The sequence below is a fragment of the Anomaloglossus baeobatrachus genome, chromosome 6 (assembly GCF_048569485.1).
Source record: "Anomaloglossus baeobatrachus isolate aAnoBae1 chromosome 6, aAnoBae1.hap1, whole genome shotgun sequence".
NCBI lineage: Eukaryota > Metazoa > Chordata > Amphibia > Anura > Aromobatidae > Anomaloglossus > Anomaloglossus baeobatrachus.
In genome coordinates this window covers 530016030-530041152 of record NC_134358.1, presented here as the reverse complement: position 1 = coordinate 530041152, position 25123 = coordinate 530016030, and the positions used below count along the sequence as shown (strand labels likewise).

The 25123-nt window shown below is 46.8% G+C and overlaps 1 protein-coding gene across 5 annotated transcripts in view; it reads left to right on the top strand.

Moving 5' to 3' along the window:
* Positions 1-25123, top strand: part of KIAA1217 (KIAA1217 ortholog) — a 979280-nt gene that overhangs the window by 630897 nt on the left and 323260 nt on the right. Inside the window, exon 1 of one of the 5 annotated variants that reach the window (XM_075315556.1) lies at positions 22448-22689. The exons of the other annotated variants lie outside the window; for them this stretch is intronic. Within the exon in view, the coding sequence (XP_075171671.1) occupies positions 22603-22689 (87 nt within the window). The 5' untranslated portion in view covers positions 22448-22602. Of the gene's footprint in view, positions 1-22447; positions 22690-25123 lie in introns of those variants that run through there. 5 annotated transcript variants of the gene reach the window in all.

Sequence of the window (25123 nt, the reverse complement as noted above, 5' to 3'; positions counted from 1 at the left end):
CTAGGCCTTTGCTATGAGTCTAAAAAGAGGGTTTAAGGTGATGGACGGTATACAGTTTGGCACTTGAGATAAGGTGCAAGCAGCAGGGACATTACGGACCTTTAGATCTCTAGCCTGGGAGGCCATATCGCTGTGCCCTGGGGAACTTCATACGCCTTAACGCCTGGTACCTTGGTCACTGAAGACCGAGCCTTCTGCTGAACGTGTTCATTCACTAGTGGGATCTGAAGCAGTTACCTAGGACTCCCACTAAGGAAATACCTGGGGCTTCCACTAAGGATATATCAGTGCCCAGGGGGCTAACCAGGAGAGCAGGATCCACATCCTAAGAGAGGGCAGATAGATTTTTTTCTGCTAGAGAGTGCATGCTGCACCTTATCTCAAGTGCCAAACTGTATACCGTCCATCACCTTAAACCCTCTTTTTAGACTCATAGCAAAGGCCTAGAAGTGGCGCTAAAGGGTTTATTGTCCTTGGAGAACATCATGCATCATTCACCTAGAATGGATATGGTGAGGTGAGACACTGAACAACATTAATACCATATTTTGGAGGAAAAGAAAAGTGGACCTAAGAAGAGAGGACATCTATAGTCCCTTGAGTTGATGGTGTCAAGTTATACTGTACAAGCACACCCTGCTGCTGCTATTACACCACACTTGGATGCTGTTCCAAGTGTATGTTGGCTAATCACCCCTGATGAACCCCCGAATATTTTTTTAGGAGGGGGGGAAACGCGTCGGGAGGAGCTGTGGGCACCGATCCTGTTGGGTCCATAGCTCTGTCCTAAACTGCTGTTTACAGTATCTGGACTGTAGCATAGTCTCCAGTCCGAGTCAGGAACCAACAGATTTTATACATTACATGTTGTCCTGGTCTTGTCACAATGCACTTGGTGGTGGTGGTTTAGGCTAGTGGAGCGTAGGGATATATAGGGACAGCCACCCGGAGCGGGGAGTGTTCAATACCTTATAGCACTCTCCGCAAGTAGGCAGGAGGAGTTGAGGAGTATCGTAGTTCCTCCTAGTTCACTGAAAATTATTCAGCTATCTATCTCTGCACGCTCCCTCTACTCTCCACTAGGCCTTGATGAGCACAGTGTCTTTGTGTGTTTGTCAGACATTTGGTGTCATATTTATTTTCTATTATAAATTGAATAAAAATATATTTTTTATAGAGGTGTGTTCTAGTGGTTTTCGTGTAATTCCACCTTGGTTATTATTCTAATAGTGGTCGATGTGTCATTTATATCACCATTAAGTAGGATGAAAACACAGGAGTTCATCAATTACACAAGGCATCCCGCTACCTGGGAGGAACGCCGGCCCTGGCCTCACCACCATTAGGCTGATGAAGGATGTGTCCTGTGACTGATGACAGGATAGTGCTGTATACTCACCATACTGAGGACATCGCAGTGACAGGCAGGACTGTGGAGTCGGTAAGCCAAACCTTCGACTCAGACTCCGACTCCTCAATTTCTCTTGCACCGACTCCGGCTCCGACTCCGGCTCCGACTCCGGCTCCGACTCCTACATATATTGCTTATAGTTAGGTGAAAAATTTATTGTAGTACATGAACATGTGTATGTGAACATCAGACATTTAATCATTTTTATGATACAATAATCAAGATATTTGGATAGAGCATAACATAAACATATATTTATTGGAATACAACTTTAGAACACAAAAAACTAATAAATTGTAAATATGTAATACACTATGTAATATACAGTAGATTACATATATATCTTGTGTGTGTGTGTATATATATATATATATATATATATATATTACATATTGTATTACATATTTACAATTTATGTTTTTTGTGTTCTAAAGTTGTATCCAATAAATATATTTTATGTTCTATCCAAATATCTTGATTATTGTATCATAAAAATAATTAGATGTCTGATGTTCACATTGTACTACAATAAATTTTTCACTTAAATATAAGCATTATACTAAATATTATTTAGTAAAATATTCAGCACATTCTGCATTGCACTACTGTCCCCAATTTATTATATATTTTAGTAGTCGGTGCATTTTATACCGATTCCGACTCCACCAAAATGAGCTCCGACTCCGACTCCGACTCCACAGCCCTGGTGACAGGACCGATCCTCCTACTCCACTTATTGACCTCACACTGACGGGTGACTCCTCATACCCATCTCATTGATAACAGAATGAAATGATGGCTTCTCATACTGCTGATATCATCACTATACACCAGGGCTCCTCATTATCATCTTCTTGATGACATTATAGTGATTGAGGACTCATCCTACTCATATATTTTTGATTGCATGACAGTGATAGGATGGCTCCATATACTCTTCTATTCCAGTACATGTAGTGCAGGTAGCGAGTAGTACAGTAAAGTAGAGACTAAAGGGGGCTTTACACGCAAGGATATCGCTAACGAGATGTTTTTGGGGTCATGGAATTCGTGATGCACATCCGGCCTCGTTAGCGACGTCGTTGCGTGTAACACATACGAGCGACCGCTAACGATGTAAAATACTCACCAAATCGTTGATCGTTGACACGTCTTCCATTTCCCAAATATCGTTCTGACTCGCCCACCCCAGGGCTATGGGACACCCGGTGCCGGGCCGGACTAGTCCGGTGGTAGTCAGTGGTGGCTGGGCCCGGCTCCGTGGCCCTGGTGGGTGTCAGTAGAATATGTGGCTTGCTTGTTAATGGTTGTGTTCGTGACGCCACCTGTGGTATGCGGCTATTAAGCCGCCGCTGCTGTGTGAGGCCTCCGGGATGATGATATAGCAGCTATGGTAGTACTGCTCCCCACAGGTGGAGCAATGCCCGGGGCACAGTTGGTGCTTGTGGAAGTCTATGGTGCTGTGTGACTAACACGGTGCAGGGCCGACAAGCAATGAAAGAAACAGGCACAAACAGTAGTCTCTTTACCTTCTCCTCTTTTACTCGGCTGAAACTTAGTCCTGGGAGACCGTCACAGATGGTAAAGGTGGTCCGGCCGGCCTGGAAGTGCCTGGGGTGATCTTTGGCCAGTTGAGTATGAGGCCTACTCCTTAATCTTTCTCTGCTGTTTTAGGACACTGCACTTTGGGTTTGCAATTGCCCTCTTGCTGCTGGGACTTGTTGTTCGTCCCCTTTTCTGTGTGGTAGACTGCGCAGGCCCTCTCTGGTGCTTCTCTGCTGGAGCCCACACCAGGCCCTTGGAATGCAGCTGTACCTTCAGATTGCTTCTGGGACAGGGGGCTTGCAGCTCTCCTGCCCTCCGGATTCAGCTACCAGGGATGGATTTTATGCCCTGGCAACTACAGACTCCGATGTCCGAGTCTCTGCTGTGCCTCTCTGCTCCCCTTGCTTCCCTGGGCCAAGCTATCCAAGCTCTAGGCCCCAGTTTCACAAGGCAGCACTACTCTGCATCTGCACTCTTTCACTCCTGTCTCCAGACTAACCCCCACTTCCTCCTTCCAGCCAGACTTAAGGAATGCTCCCTGAAGTTCCAGGTTCAGAGCTCCCCCTGCTGGCCGGAGGGAGAACTGCGGTTGGTGTTACACTTACTGGCCAATAGATCTCCCAATTACCTCCAGGCTCAGCATTAACCCTTTGGGAGGGCAATGCTGTTGTGGCGACCAGGTCCTGGGGCGCCACACTCCCCCTTAGTTAAATTCAGTACTCCCGGACTGTAGAAACAAACATGACATGTTAAAACATTTCATCCCATTATGGGAGGCGCATTACTTTAACGTTACAACCTTAAACATTACTATAAGAGTCCAGTGTGGCTCCCTGCCGGGTGTCCATTACACTGCTCCATGGGGGACCCGCCGCGTTCAAACCCCCAACGTAGGCTCTGGGCGTGCGTCAGAGCATTGATGACCCCACTCTATGCACGCCGGACGGGTTTTTCTTCAGGGGTGTTGAGCACACTGGTGCTAACTATGAACAATTTAGGTGTTGGCCACCCATAGTCCAGTGGCCCAATTGTCCATTTTCGCAATCAAAGAAAAAGAAAACATTTTGTACACAACATGACAGACATTTTGCATAACTATTTACATTCTAATAAGTACTCTTTCCCTTATACAGTTGACTCTCTATACCTTAGAGGGGGTTATTTGTAGAGACTGCACGGTCTTGGCAAGGGCAGCCACAGTCTTGGTCAGCTCCTGGAACTGCTGTCTGAGCTCTGCAGTGGGATCCTTATCCAGGGACTACGCCTCAGCCCCTGCAGTGGCTCGTGTTGCAGGCACCACCCCGGGGTACGTGATAGCAAGAGGCCGGAGGGGTACTGGGTCATTCGGTGTAGATTCTCTCAGTACCCGGATGGCCTGGTCCTTAAACTTGGCAAAGTCCAGAGCAGGGTTCTGCAGGACCAGGATACGCAGCTGGGTCCTGTGGGCATCTGACAGGAGCCCCTCTATGAACTGCTCAGTTAGGAGTTTGTCTTCTTCACGTACACTCTCTGGATCCACCTGTTTAACTGCTTTCAGGGCCTCCTGCAAGTTTAAGGCATAGTCCCTTATGCTGTCTGTGGCCCGCTGCTTGCACCCAAAGAATCTCATCTTTATCTCTGCTGCGGTGCGGGTGTCAAAAGTACTCTTTAGCTTGGCCAGTATCTGGGCTGCTGTCCCTTTATCTGTATCAGGCCAGGACTTCGCTTCACGCTGGGCTGCGCCGGCTAGCTGTCCCATTAATATGCCCACCTTCTGGCTCTCAGTCAGCGGATACACCCGGAACAAGCTGTGCAGGCTTTCTCTGAAGTCACTCAAGGTATGGGACTCCCCGGAGTACTGCGGCAGCCATTCTGCTCCCGGTATGTACGGCATGGTGATCGGCATTACCGGCGCTACAGTGGGGGCTGGGGCGACGGCGACTGGGACTACTTCGGCCGGTGCTGCGGCGCCTTGGGCGATGGCAGCCACCTGCTCTCCCTCGGAGTCGGACATCTTCCTCCCCCTTAGTGAACCTTACCAGGCTCCGTTCACTTTTCAAATTTTCCTCTGGGTCGCGCGGGGTTAACAGCGCTCTGCTCTGATGGCGCGCTCCCTTCGCGCTCTTTGTCAGGCACGCCCCCCTTCTTTCTGCGCTCAGCGAGGCTAATGGCGGCGGCAGTTTTCAAACAATGAAACACGCAGTAACACAGTCTTTTAAGCGCAATTCTTCAGGCGCACAGTACCCGGTGTGACCGGGCACGAAATCCTGTTCGTGACGCCAAAGTTGACTCGCCCACCCCAGGGCTATGGGACACCCGGTGCCGGGCCGGACTAGTCCGGTGGTAGTCAGTGGTGGCTGGGCCCGGCTCCGTGGCCCTGGTGGGTGTCAGTAGAATATGTGGCTTGCTTGTTAATGGTTGTGTTCGTGACGCCACCTGTGGTCTGCGGCTATTAAGCCGCCGCTGCTGTGTGAGGCCTCCGGGATGATGATATAGCAGCTATGGTAGTACTGCTCCCCACAGGTGGAGCAATGCCCGGGGCACAGTTGGTGCTTGTGGAAGTCTATGGTGCTGTGTGACTAACACGGTGCAGGGCCGACAAGCAATGAAAGAAACAGGCACAAACAGTAGTCTCTTTACCTTCTCCTCTTTTACTCGGCAGAAACTTAGTCCTGGGAGACCGTCACAGATGGTAAAGGTGATCCGGCCGGCCTGGAAGTGCCTGGGGTGATCTTTGGCCAGTTGAGTATGAGGCCTACTCCTTAATCTTTCTCTGCTGTTTTAGGACACTGCACTTTGGGTTTGCAATTGCCCTCTTGCTGCTGGGACTTGTTGTTCGTCCCCTTTTCTGTGTGGTAGACTGCGCAGGCCCTCTCTGGTGCTTCTCTGCTGGAGCCCACACCAGGCCCTTGGAATGCAGCTGTACCTTCAGATTGCTTCTGGGACAGGGGGCTTGCAGCTCTCCTGCCCTCCGGATTCAGCTACCAGGGATGGATTTTATGCCCTGGCAACTACAGACTCCGATGTCCGAGTCTCTGCTGTGCCTCTCTGCTCCCCTTGCTTCCCTGGGCCAAGCTATCCAAGCTCTAGGCCCCAGTTTCACAAGGCAGCACTACTCTGCGTCTGCACTCTTTCTCTCCTGTCTCCAGACTAACCCCCACTTCCTCCTTCCAGCCAGACTTAAGGAATGCTCCCTGAAGTTCCAGGTTCAGAGCTCCCCCTGCTGGCCGGAGGGAGAACTGCGGTTGGTGTTACACTTACTGGCCAATAGATCTCCCAATTACCTCCAGGCTCAGCATTAACCCTTTGGGAGGGCAATGCTGTTGTGGCGACCAGGTCCTGGGGCGCCACAGTTCCTTGTTCTGGACGTAGGTTGTTGGTCGTTCCTGAGGCAGCACACATCGCTACGTGTGACACCCCAGGAACGACGAACAACACCGTACCTGCGTCCTCCAGCAACGAGGTGGGCATGACTTTCCTGCGGCTGCTCATCTCCACCCCTCCGCTTCTATTGGACGCCTGCTGTGTGACGTCGCTGTGACGCCGCACGAACCACCCCCTAAGAAAGGTGGCGGTTCGCCGGCAACAGCGACGTCGTTAGGAAGGTAAGTATGTGTGACGGGTAGCAGCGATTTGCCCATGACGCACAAACGACGGGGGCAGGTGTTTTTGTGCCGCCCCCATGCCAGCAGCCGGCGCTGCTCGGATCCAGGCCTTCTGGGGTGGTGGCTCGAGGGTCTCCGGACCCGGGGGTCTCGCGGACACGCCGAATAAAAAGGGGGACATAGATGTACGGGCTAGGCCGTATTAAGTTCGTGACGCCACCCACAGTGTGGGGTGAAGTGGGACACCACCGATGCTGTTGTGAGGCACCCGGGGAAGATGTTGTAGCAGCTAATGTTAACCCCTCCGTGGGTAGGGATGGCCGCCCCGGGACCAAGTGTCGTTGTGCAGGGTATAGCGATGGCAAGGAGGTGCTTGATTACTCACAGTCAATGAAACACACGAGTCTTTGGTAAACCAAGGTGCTGGTGGTCGGTGCCGCGGCCAGTTGCATTCGGATCCCCCACCCGGGCTGGTGGTCTCTATCCTTTTCCTCTGCACTCACTTTGTGTAAGGTGGACTTTCCTACTCTGAAACTCAGGAGTCCGCTCCCGGCTGGATGTGGCCTAAGGAGCCGTGCCCGCAGACACTGGCCCGTGGGATCTATGGCACCTGGCAGTGACCTCCTATCCCTATCAGTGGGCTGTTGTCTTCTATGAGGGACTTTGGGTGGGACAGGACCTCTAGTCCTGGCCTCAATCGGTTAACTAACCAGGCCGCTGGTTTCCGATCCTGGCTTCAGGGTCCGAGTACCCTCCTTTGTGCTCTGGTTTCCGGATCGGCTCCCCGTGTCGGTACCGGCGGGCTACAACCCTGTACCGGTCCACCTCGGTTCTGCCGAGCCATCTTCCCGTTTCCTGCTGACGGAGACCACTGTCTGCCTCCTAGCCAGTGGCACCAGGGCTCCTACCCTGGCACCGTTCAACTTGAACTTCCTCTGCTGGAGCTACACTTAGTTCCAGCCCACACTCCTCTCCAAACTGAACTGAAGCTAGACTGCCTGTTTTCCCGCCCCGGGCTGTCTAGACCCCTGGGTGGGTGTGTCCAACCGCCTGGTCCCGCCCACTGGTGTGTCTGTCTTTCCCTAAGGAGGGTGACTAGGGTTTCAGGTCGGCTGTGTGTTTCCTAAGTGGGGGAAGGTGTTATGCGGGGGCCTAACTGTGACTACCTGGTTTTACCAGGGCGTCACACTTTCACGAGTGACATCGCTAGTGATGTCGCTGCGTGTAAAGCAGCCGTAAGAGTAGTACAGTACATGTCGTACAGTAAAAGGCTGAGAGCAGTACAGTTCATGCAGAACAGTTAGTGACTGAGAGTTGTACAGTACATGTTGTACAGGTAGAGAGTGAGCAGTACAGTACATATAGTGCAGGTAGAGAGTGAGCAGTACAGTACATGTAGTACAGGTAGAGAGTGAGCAGTACAGTACATGTAGTACAGGTAGAGAGTGAGCAGTACAGTACATATAGTGCAGGTAGAGAGTGAGCAGTACAGTACATATAGTGCAGGTAGAGAGTGAGCAGTACAGTACATATAGTGCAGGTAGAGAGTGAGCAGTGCAGTACCTGTAGTACAGGTAGAGAGTGAGCAGTACAGTCCATGTAGTACAGGTAGAGAGTGAGCAGTACAGTACATGTAGTACAGGTAGAGAGTGAGCAGTACAGTACATATAGTGCAGGTAGAGAGTGAGCAGTACAGTACATATAGTGCAGGTAGAGAGTGAGCAGTACAGTACATATAGTGCAGGTAGAGAGTGAGCAGTGCAGTACCTGTAGTACAGGTAGAGAGTGAGCAGTACAGTCCATGTAGTACAGGTAGAGAGTGAGCAGTACAGTACATGTAGTACAGGTAGAGAGTGAGCAGTACAGTACATGTAGTACAGGTAGAGAGTGAGCAGTACAGTACATGTAGTACAGGTAAACTAAAATTCAGTATATAGTGTAGGTAGAGGGCAGCACAGTACATGTAGTACAGGTAAATGGCAGTGTAGTATATAAATAGACAGAAATATAAATATTTTAGGTAAATAGTACAGTAAGGAGGATCAGCGGTGCACTGTGTGTGTGTGTGTGTGTGTGTGTGTGTGTGTGTGTGTGTGTGTGTGTGTGTAGCCCAGCAATCTGTCAGTGAATACTTGTTAATATGGTTTCATCAAAATTATTGCACTAAGCATAGAAAAGCTTTGGAGCCAGATACACAAGAGGCGGCCACCATTGATGCGTAGCCTTTAACATTTGGAAAATTGGAATTCCCAGTAAAGGAATTAGCTTCTTGAAGATACAAGACCCCCTGGGCTGAGAGCTGCAGGTCACCAAAACCCGGACATAGCAGTTATCCTTTTAATTAGCCGTGTCCAGTCTGTATTACCATAGACCACTGCCCGCTTCCATAGGACACAGCACCATGGCACTGATTCATCATATGTTTGTTTGTTGTCTGTTATTTTTTTCAGTGACTCTTCTTTTTTGTCTTGCGGTTTTCATTGCCATTGTTGTGCCAATCGTATTAAAATGGCGTCGATGAATTTAGGCAAAATCAAAGATGCCCTCATTCTCTTCTAACTATTTTTTCTTGATATCATCCTTTAAGATGTCGCACTTTACTCTTTAAAGGATGAAAATTAAGGTGCTGGATACAATTGCACAAATATTAAGCAATTTATAAAAGCAAAAATTATCGATTCGGCTAACACATCTGGAAAAGGAAAATGACTAATCTAATATATAAAGCTCTGTGTGTATGTGTGTGTGTGTGTGTGTGTGTGTGTATGTGTGTGTGTGTGTGTGTGTGTGTGTGTGTGTGTGTGTGTGTGTGTGTATGTGTGTGTGTGTGTGTGTGTGTGTGTGTATGTCCGCTAAAGGAATCCGCACCGTCGCATTTACAATCACGAAATTTTGCACAGACGCCTCATGTGACCCAGGAAACGTCATAGACTATGTTTTGACAGGAAAATTTAACCCCGTGCTTTAGTTACACTCTAAAAAAAATGCCTCCATTAAAGTAAATGGAGCCTGGAACTGCTGGTTTTAATAGCAGCTGTGATTGGTTGCTATAGGAGCAAAAGACAGTGTTAATATAAGAAGCTTATGTGTGAGGTAATATGATGTCGGTAGGGAGACTGATAGAGACAGATAGAGAGACAGACAGAGAGACAGACAGAGAGACAGACAGAAAGAGAGAGACAGACAGAAAGAGACAGACAGCAAGAGACAGAGAGAGACAGACAGGGAAAGAGACAGAGAGAGACAGACAGACGGGGAAAGAGACAGGCAGACAGGGAAAGTGACAGACAGGAAAAGACACAAAGAGATAGAAAAAGACAGGGAAAGATACAGGAAAAGAGATGGGGAGACAGATGGGGGAAAGAGACAGACCAGGGGAAAGAGACAGACCAGGGGAAAGAGACAGACCGGGGGAAAGAGACAGACCGGGGGAAAGAGACAGACCGGGGGAAAGAGACAGACCGGGGGAAAGAGACAGACCGGGGGAAAGAGACAAAAACAGATGGGGCAAGAGACAGACAGACACAGAGACACAGACAGACTGATACAAAGACAGACAGAGAGATAGAAACAGACAGACAAGGAAAGAGACAGACAGAGAGACAGACAGAGACTGGGAGAGAGACAGTTAGGCGGGCTTTGCACGTTGCGACATCGCAAGCCGATGCTGCGATGTCGCACGCGATAGTCCCCGCCCGCGTCATACGTGCGATATCTTGTGATAGCTGGCGTAGCGAAAATTATCGCTATGCCAGCTTCACATGCACTCACCTGTCCTGCGACTGCGACCGTCGCTCTGGTCGGCGACCCGCCTCCTTCCTCCTTCCTTCCGTAGAGCCGCCGGCGTCAGGTAAGGAGATGTTCCTCGCTCCTGCAGTGTCACACACAGCGATGTGTGCTGCCGCAGGAACGAGGAACAACATCGTACCGTCGCTGCAGCGAAATTATGGAAAAGTCGGAGCCTGCACCGATGATACGATAACAACGCTTTTGCGCTCGTTAATCGTATCATCTAGAATTTACACACAACGATGTCGAAAGTGACGCCAGAAGTGCGTCACTTTCGATTTGACCGCACCGACATCGCACGTGCGATGTTGTAACGTGCAAAGCCGCCCTTACTATCCCGGGCGATGCTGGGTACTACAGCTAGTGTTGAATAAACAGCAAATTTAAAAGTCCCTGTAAAAACCATGTTTACTCCATAAGAATGACACTGATGAGTCGGGGCTCTGGCTGCACTTGTAGAGGCCGCACTCATTAAGTGCATCTTAAATATACAAATCACTTGTTGTCATCAATATCACAATAATCCGCTAGCCCTCTCCAGCGCCTTCCTACGTCTTCATCTCTGAAGCGTTCTCCTCCTTTAAACAACATTTGATGTTTGTAAACGTCCAATTCCCACAGGGGCTTTCAGTTCCGGGCCACGTCTGCCATATGGAAGCTGTCAGTCGCGTGGTGTCTCCACTAATGAACAGCCACCGGTAGAATCAATTTAGTAATTGCACAATAACACAGTTTGAGAAGTAATTACAGATGGAGTCGAGGCCCTGAGAGCTTCCTGTCCTGCTGTAATTTTCTGTAAACTGTGCCTTTAATTATTTACATTTTATGTTTCATTGATTTCATGTGAGCAGAGAACGTAAGAAAGATTTGGTCCTTTACTAAAAAACATTTCTCATTTCTCACAAAGAGAAGTCCCCGATAGTCTGTGTAATGGGCTGTGCACCACGCTGTGTTATGTGGTCCATAAACGTTCTTGGCTCTGCTACTTCGTTGTCTTCTTTAGTATCACTTTGCTTTTAACTATGTGAATATCCTTTTGGTTAAAGAGTGTGTCCATGATGATTATTTATTTTTTTTTAATTTATTTATATATTTATTTATTTTTACCATTGGCCTAAAAACTAACAGGCATGCAACTTGTCTGTTGTGCCGGCACTGATCTCACTGATGATCATTGCCGGTACAGGGTGGTCCTACCAGCGATTACAGCTGCTTCACGTCAACAGATCAACTCTTCTTCTTCCGGGCTGCTCTGTCGATAGGGTGTGTAACTGTAGAGATCATTCTGATCGACAGCTGTCTCCCAGCAGTTCTGCAGTGTTGTAGCACCCAGAGATATGGGGTACTCGGTTCAAGGCAGTGTAAGTCTTGGGGAGGTCACGGTGGTGGCCGTTACCCGGTCCCGTGCCCTGGGCCCTTTTTATAATGGGGGATATTTACAGGGGAGAATATGATGATGTTCACATGTGACGCCACTTGCGGTGTTGCGGCAAAGTGTAGGGAGCCGCCGCTGCAGAATGTCTCTACTGGGGCTGGTGGTATTGGCAGCTAGTATGGTGGTCCCTCCGCAAGTAGGGTTTTGCCCCAGAGGGTGTATGGTGCAATGGGCATCGGAAGAAGGGAGTCCACACAGGTATTCAGTGCAACTGGTTTACTCACTGCTGGTTTCGCCTCCAGGTCCCCTTCATCCCAGTGCCAGTCTGGTTTCTTCCCTTCTTCCCCTGCAACTGTCTCTGGTAAGTGGGTCCCACGTGGTATGGAACAACTGGGGGTCCCCGTTCTGTGGTTTGTCCACTTCTGTCCGCCTGACGGTAGCGTGAACCCTGTGGGGTTGGAGTCTCTTGTCCTGTCCCCGGTTCTCCCTTTGCTATTGAGTCTTCGGATTCTCTAGGGTCAGACCCGTCGAAGCACCAGTATAGGGTGCGAAACGGCCGTCGTCTGACATGCTGTTCCGTCTCACTCCCTCCCCGCTTGGCTTACAGCATGTTAACTTGCACATGTGGATATGTGAATAAAATATCCACATTTTTTACAGCAACTATCGGTGAGTGCTATTCATTTTTTCTCTCTTCACCTACTGTGGATTCTCTAGGGTCAGCGAGGTCCTTGATGGTCCCCTCGCTGTGCAGGTGTTAACAGGTCGGCCTGGAGCTCTTTCCTGTCCTAGGGTCCTGTACCCCGTCTGTGCGTAGTTCCGGGAGTACGCCACCAGCAACTACCTCTCCTGGGTACCAGGTCACCGTTAACCTGCGACAGACCGTCTCCTCCGTCAACTTTCTCCTTTCCACTCGACTGCTGACTATCCACACACTCACTGTCTCTCTCCACAGTCTGCCACTCCCATCTGGTCAACTAGTGGACTGGAGTGGCTCCACCTCTAGGCGGCCATCCATTGGTCCCACCCTACCTAGGTACCATTGTATGGCAGATTGTTGGGGAAAACTGGGATTACCTGAGTTTTCGTTGGTACCATCACTGGCGTTCTGGGTCCCTAAGGGGGTAGGCCCTGCATCCTTGTGGGGATGCAGAACATTGTAGCACCCTGATGGCTTCAAGGGTGTGACGCTGTCAGTAACACCCCATGCAACTAAGAAAGCCGCAGAGACACCATCACATGTTTCTCAACGCTGCCAGGAAACTAGCCAGGTCTTTCACCGGGAAGGAACAACCACGGGAAGGTTGCTACTCCACACTGATGAGGGGCAAATACCCCGAAACGGCTGTCTGTGGATGGATACCATGTTTGGTATAGGTGGTCTCCTTGACTGGAGACTGCCCTTCCCGTGGTTGTTCCTTCCCGGTGAAAGACCTGGCTAGTTTCCTGCCAGCGTTGAGAAACACGTGATGGTGTCTCCGCGGCTTTCTTATTTGCATACTTCCCAGGGGGCGTTGCTCTAGAATCACTGCGTTGAGAAACACGTGATGGTGTCTCCGCAGTGGATATGTTGATCTCCCTAAGATCAACAATCCTTGCTTAAGTAACACCCCATGGACAGGCCAGAAGATGAGCGGTGCTCATGTCGGCGGAAGCCACCATATCGCCAGCAGGAGCGTTCTGAGACGGCAACCGGGAACAAAAATTGTGTGTGTGTATGTGTGTGTATATATGTATATATATATATATATACAGTTAGGTCCAGAAATATTTGGACAGTGACACAATTTTCACGAGTTGGGCTCTGCATGCCACCACATTGGATTTGAAATGAAACCTCTACAACAGAATTCAAGTGCAGATTGTAACGTTTAATTTGAAGGTTTGAACAAAAATATCTGATAGAAATTGTAGGAATTGTACACATTTCTTTACAAACACTCCACATTTTAGGAGGTCAAAAGTAATTGGACAAATAAACCAAACCCAAACAAAATATTTTTATTTTCAATATTTTGTTGCGAATCCTTTGGAGGCAATCACTGCCTTAAGTCTGGAACCCATGGACATCACCAAACGCTGGGTTTCCTCCTTCTTAATGCTTTGCCAGGCCTTTACAGCCGCAGCCTTCAGGTCTTGCTTGTTTGTGGGTCTTTCCGTCTTAAGTCTGGATTTGAGCAAGTGAAATGCATGCTCAATTGGGTTAAGATCTGGTGATTGACTTGGCCATTTCAGAATGTTCCACTTTTTTGCACTCATGAACTCCTGGGTAGCTTTGGCTGTATGCTTGGGGTCATTGTCCATCTGTACTATGAAGCGCCGTCCGATCAACTTTGCGGCATTTGGCTGAATCTGGGCTGAAAGTATATCCCGGTACACTTCAGAATTCATCCGGCTACTCTTGTCTGCTGTTATGTCATCAATAAACACAAGTGACCCAGTGCCATTGAAAGACATGCATGCCCATGCCATCACGTTGCCTCCACCATGTTTTACAGAGGATGTGGTGTGCCTTGGATCATGTGCCGTTCCCTTTCTTCTCCAAATTTTTTTCTTCCCATCATTCTGGTAAAGGTTGATCTTTGTCTCATCTGTCCATAGAATACTTTTCCAGAACTGAGCTGGCTTCATGAGGTGTTTTTCAGCAAATTTAACTCTGGCCTGTCTATTTTTGGAATTGATGAATGGTTTGCATCTAGATGTGAACCCTTTGTATTTACTTTCATGGAGTCTTCTCTTTACTGTTGACTTAGAGACAGATACACCTACTTCACTGAGAGTGTTCTGGACTTCAGTTGATGTTGTGAACGGGTTCTTCTTCACCAAAGAAAGTATGCGGCGATCATCCACCACTGTTGTCATCCGTGGACGCCCAGGCCTTTTTGAGTTCCCAAGCTCACCAGTCAATTCCTTTTTTCTCAGAATGTACCCGACTGTTGATTTTGCTACTCCAAGCATGTCTGCTATCTCTCTGATGGACTTTTTCTTTTTGTTCAGCCTCAGGATGTTCTGCTTCACCTCAATTGAGAGTTCCTTAGACCGCATGTTGTCTGGTCACAGCAACAGCTTCCAAATGCAAAACCACACACCTGTAATCAACCCCAGACCTTTTAACTACTTCATTGATTACAGGTTAACGAGTGAGACGCCTTCAGAGTTAATTGCAGCCCTTAGAGTCCCTTGTCCAATTACTTTCGGTCCCTTGAAAAAGAGGAGGCTATGCATTACAGAGCTATGATTCCTAAACCCTTTCTCCGATTTGGATGTGAAAACTCTCATATTTCAGCTGGGAGTGTGCACTTTCAGCCCATATTATATATATAATAGTATTTCTGAACATGTTTTTGTAAACAGGTAAAATAACAAAACTTGTGTCACTGTCCAAATATTTCTGGACCTAACTGTATATATATATATATATATATATATATATATATATAGTGTGTGTGTGTATGTATGTGTAACATATATATATATATATATATATACCCAGCATGCAAAGTTTATTAGGGGATTTGTCTTGCATGTACCCCTTGTTTTCCCCTAGTCTGTTTGCTGCATCCAGCTCCTTTGATATTGGAGCACACTCATTTGGAGTACAGATGATGGCAGTGATGGGTCAGCTGTCCTCCTTTGAGTGTTGTGCTTATGCTGGTGTAACTTGCACGAGGATCGCATGATAAGGCCAGAGTCACACTTGAGAGTGACTCAGTGAGTCTCGCATCGCCATCACCCGGTATGGCCTCACACTCTCCTGATATGTATTTCTATGCAGCTGAGATGCTCCTGTCTAGAGAGTGTGCTGCCGTATTGGGTGATGCCGATGTGAGACTCGCTGAGTCACTCGCAAGTGTGACTCTGGCCTAATCCGGCCGGCAGTTGACTCCAGCCTTATCAGAACAGTCTCCTGCAGCAGCTTATCTTCAGAGTTCGTGAGACACAAGTGCTGAGCTGACCCCATCACTGCCATCATCTGTACTCCCAAATGAGTGCGTTCTGATATCAGTGCTGCTGAATTCAGGCAGATAAACTGGGGAACAAACAGTAAGGGCTGGAAGCCAATTACATGCAATTTTTTTACTAGAATGAAGACCAATCCCTTTAATGAAGGGATTTACAAAGTTTCATTGTGGAAACATTTCTAGGAAAAAAAACCAAAAGTTTAGTTATTCTTCAACAACATGCTGACAAAACCTAGACTGCGATTCACATCACAACCAATAAGTGGCCACATACAGAGCCAATATGGCATAAACCTCTCCTGACAGAGTATCACAACATCCTGGAGTGTGTGTATAAAGCTGGTTATCTTGTATCACACATCGGTGAGCAAAAAACTAAAGGGCGCTTTACACACAACGATATCGCTAGCGATGTGACACGCTCAGATCGTAGTTACGATTTGCCGAGATTGCACATAAGTCATTTATTAGCGGTCACACGTAACGATCTCACAAACGATGCAACATCGTTCAGTGATATATTGTTTGACCAAGGCGGTCGTGTGGATGTTGTTCGTCGTTGGCAGGGTGTCAAACGTAGCAATATGTCTGCTGCGATCCAAACGACAAACAATATTTTTAAACTGAACGACGTGTCAACGATCAACGATTTTCAACCTATTTGTGATCGTTCGGAGTCGCTCGTAGGTGTCACACGCAACGACGTCGCTAACGATGACGGAAGTGCGTCACAGAATCCATGACCCCGACGACATATCGTCAGATAAATCGTAGCGTGTAACGGGGCCTTATGGCAAGGAACGATACATCCGAAATACTGGACATTCTATATGAATCTAAGGGGTACTTTGCACGTTGCGACATCACTAGCATCGGCTAGTGATGCCGAGTGCGATAGTCCCCGCCCCCGTCGCACATACGATATCTTGTGATAGCTGCCGTAGCGAACATTATCGCTACGGCAGCGTCACACGCACTTACCTGCCCTGCGACATCACTCTGGCCGGCGACCCGCATCCTTCCTTCCGCATAGCCGTTGGAGGCAGGTAGGAGATGTTCCTCGCTCCTGCGCTTCATACACAGCGATGTGTGCTGCCGCAGGAACGAGGAACAACATCGTATCTCCTATTGGTGCAACATTATGAAAATGACAAACGCTACACAGATCACCGATTTTTGGCGCTTTTGCGATCGTTTATCGGCGCATCTAGGCTTTACACGTTGCGACGTCGTTACCAGCGCCGGATGTGCGTCACTTTCACTTTTAGCGATGTCGCAACGTGCAAAGTACCCCTTAGATTTACAGAATCTGGATCCATCCAAATCTCTGGACTGTGACGTGTGACCCTATGTGAAAAAGGCAAGAAAGCAAGGACCACTCATATTCATGGGGGCACTGGGGGTGGGGGATATGTCCCCTCTCACCCTCTGCTTTGCTCCAGGGGGTTGAGCAAGAAAAGCTACGTTAATAAATGAACAACATTGTCATGGATGTGCTGCGGAGGGGAATAATGTCAGACATTAGGGGTGTATCTGAGAACAGGTGACTGTTTCTAGCCATATTAAGCAGAAGTGTGAGCGCAGCTCTGAAGTGTAACATGGCCTGTAAGTACGTCATTGGTTTCCGTAGACTATATCTGTACTTTTTTATCTGTTTTTATTTGTTGTCCGCACTTTTTTCATGATTGTTGCTTTGTGTATTGCGCTGTCATTATTACTGGTGATTGTTTTCCTTGGGTGAGCGACGTACTTCGGAGCAGAATACAGAATTACTGTGGTGTTTAACCGTCAGATAAAGTTTCAACCTGCTCTAGATTACAGCCCCGGGCGGTGTCCTCACAGGAGCTCAGGTCGGACAGGTTTTACCGGGCAGAATCTGCCTCCACATTTACATAAATGGAAGAACGTGCGGGGCGCTCCCTGTGCCATGTGGTGTAAGGGTTCGGGGCAGGATCACATGACCAGGACATGCCGTTTCAGGGTTTATAGAGCAAAGTCAACGTAAGGTTAAGTTGACACATACAAAGTGATGTAGATCTGTGGAAAATCCTCATCAAAATCTGCAAAAAATCTGCAGCGTTTTTTGTAGCAGATTTTCCCCTCATTTTACATTGGATGATATTCACATTGCAAATCTGTGACATCAATTGACATTTTCTGGGTTTAAAATCTACACGTAGGGTCAGTGTAAGGGGGCAGATGTTTCCTGCTATATCCGTCACACTCATTGGGATGTGTCCATATCACACACAGAGAGCACAGACCACCCACAAGTCGGGAGCGCCTTTTCTTTCTTTTTGTTTTTTTGCTCCTGATTTATTAGTGTTACCCATACCATGTGTCAGGGATTGGTGTGTAACAGATGGCCAGGGGACACAGGAACCTTATGCAGACCCTAAGACTGGGGTTCCTGACCTCACCCTCACACCCGGAGGTACCCTTAAAGGTAATGAGGTCTAGGCCCCTGACCTGGCCCTAATGACAAGATTCCCACACCTATGTGTCCATATCACACATAGAGAGCACAGATCACCCACAAATCGGGGAGCACCTTTTTTTATTTTATTTTTTTTGCTCCTGATTTATCCATCTTTCCTATACAAAGCGTCAGGGACGGGTGTGTAATGGATGGCCAGGGGACACAGGAACCCTATGCAGACCCCAAGACTGGGGTCCCTGAGTTCACCCTCACATCTGGAGGTACCTATAAAGGTAATAAAGGTAGAGAAGTCCGGGCCCCCGACCTGGCCCAGTCACCTGTCCTGGCCCTGATGACAAGGTCCCAACCAGGACAGAGATCCCAACAACCTCACCAACAATGAAAAACAGACAGGGGGGGGAAAAACCTCATACACACCTAAAACCTACACCAGGAACGACCAAGATTAAACTGGAAGGGATAACAAGGGAAAAGAGGTAGTACAAAAACAAACACTTGCACTAACCGCAGCAGACAGCAAAGCGCCAACCACCATGTCCTCTGCTCCCGGGCTAGCTCCTAACTGAATAGAATAACCAGCAACAAGTCCAGGAAGCAGAGGGCTTATATCCAGGCTAGGAAGTGATTAACTGCTGCCAGCTGAGCAAGTCTGGTTCTGCACCAGAGCAGGAATTAACCCTTAATGTGCCCAAAGGAAATAACTACATTTAAAGTGCATGGTCTAGATGGAAAGTTAAAACTAACCCTGAGCCTGTCCCTATACACGTGACATAATTCCAATCTATCCAGCAGATCTGTTATCTATCTATTCCATGGTTGCCCTAGATCATTCCCCATTATTGGACATACCTTGAAGACCATTTTGCTTTTTAAATTGATCCAAAATTCTATATAAAATGATATTATGATAATATATCAAAACTCAGTTTTTCAGATTTTGTCACTTGCACAGTGATGACAGGATGGCTTGCAAATATTTATTACCTGTCTACACAATAGGTAATACATGTATGATTGCTGATGGTACCAGCACTGCTAGGACCCTCGCTGAGCACAGGGACTTTGTAAGTAAAGGTGCTTTCACGTTGTGGTGTTCTCCACCATCAGCGGTCCCTTTGGGACTTACGTCCAAAACGGAATTCGCACTTATGCGCCAAAAGGTCATTGACTATAATAGTGCAGATGGAGTCACCGTGTGCTCAGTTGGCTACCATTTTTGGGTGTATACGCCTACTGGAAGACGGCACCCAAATGCAATCTACTATATCTTGGTTTCTGCCTCCAGAAGGCGTATATGCACGAAAAAGCACATGGTGACTCCATCTGCACCAATATAGTCAATGACCTTTCCGTGCATACGTTCGAATCTCGTTTTGTGGAGGGTTTGGATGTAAGTTCCAACGGGACCACTGAACTAGGGAAACAACACAATGTAAAAGCTCCCTAAGGTCCCCATTTGAATACAGTGATGGTCAGATGTGTATACAGTAGCTCCATTTATTGCCTGTTACCAGTCGCCCTAGACATTGAATAGAGTGATAGTGCCTAAGATTGACCACCACTTCATTAAAATTAGGACACCAGACTCTTGTCCTTGAGATCGGTGGCAAGATTCAAAATCAACTCCAAATATCAAAATATCTCTACCTGCAATTAAAGGGATTGTCTACTTACTTGGACAACCTCTCCTCAATCACCATGTTCGTCCCCATTAAAATAGTAACTCGCCTCCTGGGAGCGGGAAGCCAGTGCTGATTGGGTGCAGGGCATGTGTGATGTAAAAATGTCAGGCGATCAGCCTGTGGCACTGCTGAGGTGCTATGGAAGCCCAGGTTGCTTTGATGGCAGCCTTCAGCTCGTCTGCATTGTTGGCCCTTGTGTCTCTCATAGATTCTCTATGGGGTTTAGGTCAGATGAGTTTGCTGGCCAATCAAGCACAGTGATACTGTGGTAATTAAACCAGGTATTGGTACTTTTGGCAGTGTGGACAGGGGCCAAGTCCTGCTGGAAAATGAAATTTCCATCTCCAAAAAGCTTGACTGCAGAGGGAAGCATGAAGTGCTCTAACATTTCCTGGTAGACGGCTGCACTTTGGTCTTGATAAAACACAGTGGAGCTACACCAGCAGATGACATGGCTCCACAAAGCATCACTGATTGTGGAGACTTCACACTAGACCTCAGCAGCTTGGATTGTGGCCTCCACTCTTCCTCCAGACTCTGGGACCGCGATTTCCAAATGAAGTGCAAAATTTACTTTCATCTGAAAACAGCACCTTAGACACTGAGAACAGTCCAGCTCTTTTTCTCCTTGGCCCAGGTAAGAGGCTTCTGGCGTTGTCTATTGTTCATGAGCGGCTTGACACAAAGAATGCGACACTTGTAGCCCATGTCCTGGACACGTCTGTGTGTGGTGGCTCGTGAAGCACTGACTCCAGCAGCGTCCACTCCTTGTGAATCTCCTCAAATTTTTGAATGGCCTTCTGTTAACAATCCTTTCAAAGCTGCGGTTATCCCGGTTACTTGTGCACCTTTTTCTACCACACGTTTTTCTTCCACTCAACTTTCCATTAATATGCTTGGATACAGCACTGTGTGAACAGCCAGCTTATTTAGCAATGATCTTTTGTGGCTTATCCTCCTTGTGGAGTGTGTCAATGACTGCCTTCTGGACATCTGTCAAGTCAGCAGTCTTCCCCATGTGTAGCCTACTGAACCAGACTAAGGGACCATTTTAAATGCTTAGTAAGCCTTTGTAGGTGTTCTGTGGTAATTCTTCTAATTTTCTGAGATAATGACTTTTGGGTTTTCATTGGCTGTATGCCATAATCATCAACATTAACAGAAATTGAAATAGATCCCTCTGTGTGTAATGAATCTATATAATATATAGGAATAGATCCCTCTGTGTGTAATGACTCTATATAATATATAGGAATAGATCCCTCTGTGTGTAATGACTATATAATATATAGGAATAGATCTCTCTGTGTGTAATGACTCTACATAATATATAGAAATAGATCCCTCTGTGTAATGACTCTACATAATATATAGAAATAGATCCCTCTGTGTGTAGTGACTCTATATAATATATAGAAATAGATCCATCTGTGTGTAATGGCTCTATATAATATATAGAAATAGATCCCTCTGTGTGTAACGACTCTATATTATATATTGGAATAGATCCCTCTGTGTGTAATGACTCTATATAATAGATAGGAATAGATCCCTCTGTGTGTAATGACTCTAAATAATATATAGAAATAGATCACTGTGTGTAATGACTCTATATAATATATAGAAATAGAACCCTCTGTGTGTAATGACTCCATAGAATATATAGGAATAGATCCCTCTGTGTGTAATGACTCTATATAATATATAGGAATAGATCCCTCTGTGTGTAATGACTATATAATATATAGGAATAGATCCCTCTGTGTGCAATGACTCTATATAATATATAGGAATAGATCCCTCTGTGTGTAATGACTCTATATAATATATAGGAATAGATCCCTCTGTGTGTAATGACTATATAATATATAGGAATAGATCCCTCTGTGTGTAATGACTCTATATAATATATAGGAATAGATCCCTCTGTGTGTAATGACTCTATATAATATATAGGAATAGATCCCTCTGTGTGTAATGACTCTATATAATATATAGGAATAGATCCCTCTGTGTGTAATGACTCTATATAATATATAGGAATAGATCCCTCTGTGTGTAATGACTATATAATATATAGGAATAGATCCCTCTGTGTGTAATGACTCTATATAATATATGTGTTTCCTTTTTGTATTGAAATACTGAAATGAATTAACTTTTTGAGGATATTCTAATTTATTGAGATGCAGTTGTAGAAGGGGCTACACAGGTTGGGGCCACCCGCAAAGATGGCGTATGGCCCACTTTCTAATGGATTTCCAATCTATGATTGTCTTTGCCATTTGTTGTTGTTGTTTTATCGGACTTTGTGTTGGATATAATGACAGTCAAGTCACTATTATTTTCTCGCCGAGTGAAACTTTAGATCTCAAAAGAGTTAAATAGTTTTGTCTTGAATTACTTAGTATAATATAGAAAGGAGGCAAAGTAAGATGAAAGGCTGTGCATGGCGCTGCGCTTTCTGTGCCCCTCAGCACCGCTCTTCTATTAGTCATCTCTTTCTTCTCGCTCTACCTATAGTGGGATTTATTCCGCGCTGGCGGTGAGAAGACAAGACGGCAGGATATTCTTCTGTCCTGTTTAAAGTGATCTGGATTCCTCGGAGGATCTGAGCCTTTTATTTTTGGGCAGTGGTGATTTAGAAATTTGCACTCTTATAACTCCACCTTCTCCCATACAATAATGAGACCGTGAGGAGAAGAGAGCGCTGCGATATCCGGCACCCGGGTATAAGACGGCAGCCCAACATGTACACACAAGACTAGTATGGCTGCGCACAGAACCTCCGGCCGGAGCTGAGGGCGCCTGGACATGGAGAAAGACTCGAAATCCGACAAGAAGAGCAGATTGGTATCGCTGTGCTGCACCGGATCCAGGCACCAATCGGGAATTAGTAAGGTAGAAAATCCTCCGACGAGATCATTGATAAGAGATCTGACTTTCAGCAATTACCCTACACAAATGTCAAAAATTCTACAGATACAGCAGAGAGGAGTCTGTCACTGGATTGTCAGGAAGATCTGCTGTGTTCATGATCTATACTCCGAGCGATATCACAAAGTGACACATTCAGCTCTGCTACATCTCTGTGGATCACTTTTTGCTTTGCTGTTGTGTAGCTGCTCTATTTTTGTAGTTGCTTTTTTGTTTAATTTTTTTTTTTTATTATTCTGTTACTTCTTCCCTTTAAAGCGATTAAAAACAAGTTGTTAATTTTGTTTTTAAGTCTACGGGAAAAAAAAAAAAAGGAGTTAAAAGGGTTTCCCGGCTTGTAAGTGGCACCAGATCTGTGGGGTGTTGCATCCCTGGGACGTCCAGAAACCACAAGGACGGGGTAAGGCTGAGTTCACGTGTCCAGTAGTCATTCGTTACAACGGATCCGTTGGCAAAAAAAAAAGTTCCGCAAAGACAACATTTTTGTCCTTTTTTTAAAAAAATTGATTTTTGGCAGAATCCGTTGCAGAAGGGATCATTTAACTAATTGCTATTTAGTCATTTATTTTTCTTACTTTTTTCATTTATAATGGATCTCCTTTTCTCTTACTGGATCCGTTTGAAATGGAAAAAACTATGATCCGTTAATAAATCCGTTTTCCAAAGACTCCAGTGTTGAAAAAAACCCATAACGGATCCAGCAGACATTATTTTGCCAATGGATCTCTGCAGGATCCTTTCTAACAGATTATTATTGGGCATGTGATCTTAGTCTAAAGGCTGCTTTACACGCTGCGATATTATTACTGCTATCGCTAGCGAGTGTACCCGCCCCCATCGGTTGTGCGACACTGGCAAATCGCTGCCCGTGGCGCACAACATCGCGCAGACCCATCACACTACTTACCTGCATATCGACGTCGCTGTGGCCGGCGAGCCGCCTCCTTTCTAAGGGGGAGGTTCGTTCGGCGTCACAGCGACGTCACTAAGCGGCCGCCCAATAGAAGCGGAGGAGCGGAGATGAGCGGGACGAACATCCCGCCCACCTCCTTCCTTCCGCATTGCGGGCGGCCACAGGTAAGGAGATGTTCCTCGTTCCTGCGGTGTCACACGTAGCGATGTGTGCTGCCGCAGGAGCGACGAACTACATCGTACCTGCAGCTGCAACGATAATTGGGAATAGGGGGGCATGTCACTGATTAGCGATTTTGAACATTTTTGCAACGATTCAAAATCGCTCATAGGTGTCACACGCAACGGCATCGCTAAAGCGGCCGGATGTGCGTCACAAAATCCGTGACCCCCAACGACATCGCTTAAGCGATGTCATAGCGTGTAAAGCCCCCTTTAGTCATCCATTTTTCTTTCATTGTTAATGAATCCAGTTTTTCTTACTGGATCAGAGTCAAATGGAATATAAATAGTCATCCGTTAACGGATCCGTTCTCCATAGACTCCACCAATGTTAAAAAAGCAGATTGTGCAAAAGTAAATTTTTTTCAAAAAGGACAAAAAAAGTTGCGTTTGCGCAACTTTTTTGACAACGGATTGTTGCTGGATCCATTCTAATAGATGATTACTGGACATGTAAATTGAGCCTAACTGAATAGGGAAAAACTTTAGTAGGAGAGGCGGCAGTACTGTACAGATCACCAAGACCCCCTCATTCCTTCTATCATGGGGGTCCCAGTATTGTATCGTTGGTGGTCTAGTGTATCCCAGTCATATGCTCTCATTTAATATGACTGAAACCTGCCTTTCATGGATAATGATTGCAGTCAGATGTTTTGTTTAAATGGGTTGTCTTCTTTCAGAAAAGTTTTTTTTTATTCTACAAGCTCCATTATTAGTAAACAAACAAACTCTGCTTTACTCCTCCTCCCCAGGTCCAGTACTGAGACTGTGCCACTGGTCCTTGAATAACTATTGTTGTTTGCAGTACCCCTCCTCCCGAGGTCCAGTGCGGAGTCTGTGCCACTGGTCCTTGTATCTATTGTTGTTTTCAGTACTCCTCCTCCCCAGGTCCAGTGCGGAGTCTGTGCCACTGGTCCTTGTATCTATTGTTGTTTTCAGTACTCGTCCTCCCCAGGTCCAGTGCTGAGTCTGTGCCGCTGGTCCTTGTATCTATTGTTGTTTTCAGTACTCCTCCTCCCCAGGTCCAGTGCGGAGTCTGTGCCACTGGTCCTTGTATCTATTGTTGTTTTCAGTACTCCTCCTCCCCAGGTCCAGTGCGGAGTCTGTGCCACTGGTCCTTGTATCTATTGTTGTTTTCAGTACTCCTCCTCCCCAGGTCCAGTGCGGAGTCTGTGCCACTGGTCCTTGTATCTATTGTTGTTTTCAGTACTCCTCCTTCCCAGGTCCCCCCATTATTAGTAAAAAAACAAACTATGCTTTCCTC